Source organism: Camelus dromedarius, chromosome 1 (assembly GCF_036321535.1).
Source record: "Camelus dromedarius isolate mCamDro1 chromosome 1, mCamDro1.pat, whole genome shotgun sequence".
NCBI lineage: Eukaryota > Metazoa > Chordata > Mammalia > Artiodactyla > Camelidae > Camelus > Camelus dromedarius.
The window spans coordinates 105,386,144-105,392,143 of NC_087436.1; the positions used below are offsets into that span (position 1 = coordinate 105,386,144).

Below are 6,000 nucleotides of genomic sequence, written 5' to 3' on the forward strand. Positions count from 1 at the left end.
GCCATTATTATACACCCACCTGTGGCATGCGAAATAGTCACAGAAAGAAATGAATCTTGTGTGTTTTAATAGACGTACAGAAACCAAGCTCACTACTCGCTCTGTACAAATTTTTGTCTTTATTTTCCTTTGTTGAGTAATCTTCAGTGGTGTCACATTATGGTGTTAGAAATAAGTCATCTTCATTACTAAGTTTAAGTAAAAATGTTTTTAAGGGAAAGTCCATTTCTTAAACTGAAAACACTGCAATTCTTGTGTAAGTACTGCCTTTGAAAAATGTACTTTTTGCTCTTGTATGTATATAGCTTAAGATGAATTTCATTTTTCATTTTGTATTTGATGAGGTCAGGAAAAAAAATGACTTGAAAAGAAATATTTTGCTCTGAGTACTCTTCTTTACATGCTTCTATTAAAGAATTTCTCTCTGACTACCAGAGGTTAAAGATTTCACATCAAAGGACAAGTTTTTAAAAGAAAAAAGATCTTAGATTAATTCAGCCTGTAACTTGATGAGCTCTATCTATACACAAGCATGGTTTTCAGACCTCTAAAATGGTTTTCTTAGCCTTGCTTTTTAGTGTGCCGCTATTTGTCTTTATGTTTAGGTTGATCTTAATCGACTTCTTAAAAAAAAGTATTGTTAGAAATCTGCTTATATCAAATATGCCAATGAAATCAAGCTTTAAAAATGTATGTGTCATTGCTGAATATTACTGATTGCTGACCATCACCCCACTGTAAGCAGTTACGTAATTTCTTCTGGATTCTTGCTTCAAAAACTCTCCATAACATCAGATGGGGGTGATTTTAGTTTGTTGATTACTTGAGGCAATACACGGCAATTAATCCAAGTGATTTGACTTACAAATTTAAATATTCCATTAAAATGGTGAAGTCAGATTCCATATTTTTCTTTTTACCTTTTTGAAGATGTGAAGGTATTTACAATTTCCTAGAGCTTGTGGCTCTGTAATAGAAGATAAGTAAATGGTAAGAGCAGGCAGTACTTGTCCTATGTGAAATAGCAGTATATTGTATAATTTTATTTTAAGGCTGACAGTCTGTTTTCATAGGCTGTGATATATAGCTGTTCTTAAACTTCTTAATAAGTAGATGTAAGGCTTAGTAACACAACTTTCTTTTGTTTATGGGTGATATTCTCTTAACATCACCAGACATATTAAATTGGTAAATCTTTTCCCTTTCAGGGTTGTGCCTCTTGGGTCTGTGCAAACTGTGAGTGGCTACACTTTCAAAGGCTTTATGTCACATACAAATAATTACCCTTGCGCTTACCTCAATGCTGCATCAGCCATCGGAATGAAGACACAGGATGTGGATTTGTTCATAAAGAGACTTGACAAGTGTTTAAAGACAGTAAGAAAAGAACAAAATAAAGAGAGTGATATATCTGGGGTTGACAATTATGACAAAACTGAAGATGTGGATATTGAAGAAATGGCTTTAAAACTAGATAATGTACTTCTTGACACATACCAGTATTCTTCTTGATGACAAATGAAGGATTTCTTTTTGGATAAATTTTGAGAAATGATGAGGCTGCAGTATAAGCTAGTAGCTTAAAGACAAGACTGGAGATTTTTGAATTGGGAATTTCATGGAGAATAATTGGTCAAGGGATAGAGTTTGGTCTGAGCTAGCCATTGACAGTTGTTACATTTTTTTGTTCTTAGATTTCTTCAATCATTATCATTCTTAGCAGGTTATGATATACAATTAGCATTTTTCTAATTGTTAAATATTTGCCAATTAAGCAGTATGATTTAGATAATTCTTACTAATGTAATTACAATAAAATTACATATTACCCCTGATTCTTTTTGAGATATGTAGGCTGCTTCCTTCTAACCATTCACTGTCAGTGACAAATTACTTATGTTTCTGACCACACAGAATTCAGAAAGATCTCTAATGCTACTAGTTACTAGATGTTTGTTGATGAATGTCAGTCACAGTATACCTGTAAAATGGACATTTTCCAGGAAAGCAGACTCAAGGCGTGAGCTTTAGTTTCACTTAATAGCAATGGTCCTCAATTGGGGATGATTTGCTTATATGTAGGCAACGTCTGGAGATCTTTTTGATGGTGTCAACTAGTGGAACGCTACTGATGTCTAGTGCGTGAAGGCCAGGGGTGCTGTTCAACATCCTATAATGGACAAGAGAGCTTCCCGAAACAAAGATTTATCCAGCCCCAAATATTAGTAGTGCTGAGGTTGAGAAACACTGCTCTAAAGTAAATGAACTCGTCAAATAAGGAGAAGTTTTCTATAGCAACTTCAATTATTCAATAGTAATTCAAGGAAGATAGCTCTATAAATGTTATCAAACTACATAATGTATAGACCCTTACATGATAACCAAGGTTACCAGTTCTAAACGTGTAATTATAAATTATTCATATAGCATATGTGCATTTTTCCCTTTGGGAAAGTGAAAACTTTAGTCTGCTGTTTTTGCCTTAAGCAGCCTTTGCATATTGGTTGGTTGGTTCAGGTGTTGTGCCCAGCCATCATCAAGAGTGTTAACTTGGGGATTTGGAACATGTTTTTGCTGGGGAAGTGAAAATGATGGAGTAAAATGAACAGGTGTATTCCCCTTGCATTGCCCTTATACTTACTTTTTGTGTCTGGAATTACAGACTTATTGGCTGTAACAGTTACTTTTGTTGTTAATTTTAAGAAATAGACTGATGTCTCATAGCCTAAGGAATTCGTGAAGCTTCTGAATGCACCAAAATGTCAAAGCTGTATTTCTCAAGACCTCTCTGCTCTCATTCCTACGAGATGCTCATGGATATGAAGGGTTCCATGGGCAAATAATATGGGGACTTTGCAAAGCTGCCTTTTGGCATATTAAAGGTTCTAAGAATTTCTTCTAATCCAGTTTAAGTGTATCCTTATCCAAAGATGGAACCTGATTTTTAAATTAAATCCTTATTGATACCTCATTGAACATACTTTTGAAAACATTACAGTAGAGAATGCTGCCTTGACTTCTGGATTGTCTTTTTCTCTATTGACTTGACATTGTAAACTGTGATACCGTGAGCTCAGACAGATACTGTAGCTCCCATGGGTAAGTTAGAATATTTTAGAAACTGGCTTGACAATCCTGGAAGTTGGCTGTGTTAAGATAAAGTACTTAATTATAAATATTGTAAAGGCTACTTTTAAATGATTGCATCTTTGGGGTTCAGCTATTTGAAGTATCTGAGTTTTTTAAATAGCTATGATAACTTCTTTCAAAGACGCTTAATTGTGGATTAAAAGGCTGTATAATTTTTTTGTGTGAATTTGGGACTGACTTGTAGAACCAATAAAGCTGAAGGGTTACTTTAGAACCTCTAGAGTCTGTGAAAGGGGGTGAAGTGATGTTGCAGACATAAATGCTGGCAGTGCAGCTTACCATGAACATATGCCAGAATTGTTTTACAGAAAAGTGATCTATATTATGTGATCATCATTTAGCTTAAGAAAGGCCAGAACTGGGAGACTAGCAAATGTTTTCTCATCTGCACTGTATCAGCAGTTCTTGGGCTTCAGCTGCTGAATAGATAATAATTCTAATTGAAGATAAATTACATGAACCCACATGTGAATGATATGTTATAGCATTTCACTCCTGGTACTTAAAATTAGCTGCAGTTTTTTTTTAAATTATTAGCCATTTATTTCAGAGGTTTTCGAATTTCAGCTCTATTCTTGCTGGTTTAAATTTGACCTTGAGGTCGTAGAGGTCACAAAAATTTTTGAAGGGATGTTGCAGGTTCTGCATATTTAGAACCTTTCCTTTGCACCCACCCCAGTGTCCTTTGACTTGCTGTCTCTCATTTCCACAAATAAGTATCAAATAGTATGTACATACAGTTATTTTAACTTGCTAGTGATGATTGGTAAGCCTCATAATTGACCGTAGTTATCCTCTCCCTGTGGTGGAGGGGCAATGGATGATATCTTGTACAATCAGTGACTAAGATGACCTCTTCTATCTTTGTGATCCGATTGCCCTTTTTAAGACTATAAGGTAGAATTTTGGAGTTTGATTTTTAAAGTCACTGGGCTGTTGTAGTTTGCCCAGAAAAGAAAATTGAGTAACACGAAATGTTCTTTAGGTCACTACACCCAACGTGTTACTTATACACACAGCAAGGTAAGGTATTTTAAATCTAGTTCTCAGATTGGCTCTTATGATCTCTGCTGATGGATTCCCCCTCTATCAGGGAATGATCTGTGATACTAGCCTTAGGAACTCTGTGTTCAACTATAAATCTTTTTATTTAGCTTTTTGTGTTAGTTGACTAAAGTTATAGAATATGAATTATTGAATACAGTTATATTCAGCCAATAGGCACTTGATACACAGAATGGTACCTTTAAATATAAATTATATTTTTCCTAATATTTTGCCCTAGCACGTACCTGTATTGTGGTTCTGTTTCTTTAACCACCATAATAAGAACTATCACTGAGGCCCAAGCTACATGATGTGCTTTTATCATTAGACTATATGGCTAGGGTAGGTGTTAGTAAAATTAAACTTAAGCAAAGATAATTTTTTAAACCAGTGATATTACTGTAATATTGAATTAGTAGCTCATCATGAGTTAAGTTCTTGTGTTCTCTCATAGAGCAAAAAGCCAACAATTGACAACAACGACAAACCCTGCTGAGTCCCATTGGTAATACACTCAGGGAAGACATTTTGAATACATACACACTTGGTGCATATGAGAGTTGGGCTTTCTTTTGCCACTAAGTTCTGCTAATTTCTGTGAAGCCCTTAAACGGCTTTGTTATGTTTTGCATTTATGAGTTGACCTTATTCTGTAACGAAGTTTGTGTACACAGAAGTTTGATCATTTCAGAAGTTTGATACTCTGAATAATTTGATAAAAACAACGGAATATGCTGTTAACAGTAAAAAAAAAAAAAAGAAAATTCCTGTAAACAGTTCTTTCCTTGTCTGTCACTGTATGGATTATTTGTCTCTTGTGGCCACTCTTGATATACAGATATAAGACTTACCCACTGCATCCTTTTGTGCCTCCCTTTTTACATTCATACTCTTTTTGGCCGTTAAGGTATGTACTACATGTAAGATGATGAGTTCAAGGCTAATGAATATATCTTTATAATTTTCCACCTAATATACTACAGTTCAATCTAAGGCATTAGGCAAATATAGAAATGTTTATATGGTCTTATTTGTATCAAATGGTGTCAACTTGAACTTTTAGAGAATGTGAAGAAAGACTATGATTAAATGTGTAATTGTTGGAGCTTTTAGCTATTAGAATTGAAGCTGATATCAGCCTGCTAACCTATATGTTTGCCAAGAGAAAAAGATGTTTTCAAAAATACTTTTTTGGTTTAGACTATGTAAAAATAAAAATGAATTGCATAATTTATTACATGAAATAAATTTTTAATAAATCATTGACAATGCATGTATTATTTTACCTAATCATTGCTGCAGATAAAATCTGAAAGTGCAGATAAAATCTGAAAATACAGATAACTAATAATAAATTACTTGCCTATTTTTTGATACAGTCATCAGTATCACCTTGGCCAAAAATCAGCAAAAGTCCTATTTTATAATGAGAATCATGAGTCATGGGGGTGGAGGCTAGAGTATTTGAAAAAAAAAAACAAAAATAAAGGAGGAGATAACATTCCAACAGTCATTTCACAAAGAATCTGTTGACTATGGAGAGCTGGAGGCTTAGAAGTATTTAATGTTTTCTAAAAGAAACACCCTAAAAATAAAATAGTATCACTTCCTTCTTCAGCAGATTTCATTTTTAAATTGTACTATTTGAATTTTGCAGTTAGTTCTCATTTGATTTGGAATTAGGTCTCTGCACTAGTACTTATTAACCATGTGAGTTCACTTATTTAACCTCTCTGAATCTCAGTCTTACCATATGTGAAATGGGTACAATCTTAGAGGATAGAAGGTTAAATGAGATAACGT

General features: G+C 34.1%; 1 protein-coding gene across 1 annotated transcript in view; it reads left to right on the forward strand.

Annotated features, from left to right (window-relative positions):
• SEPSECS (Sep (O-phosphoserine) tRNA:Sec (selenocysteine) tRNA synthase) overlaps positions 1-5,466 on the forward strand; it is a 34,850-nt gene extending 29,384 nt beyond the window's left edge. The window contains exon 11 of the mRNA XM_031436519.2: positions 1,209-5,466. Within this exon, the coding sequence (XP_031292379.2) occupies positions 1,209-1,512 (304 nt within the window). The 3' untranslated portion in view covers positions 1,513-5,466. The remainder of the gene's footprint in view (positions 1-1,208) is intronic.
• The last annotated feature ends 534 nt before the right edge of the window (positions 5,467-6,000 follow it).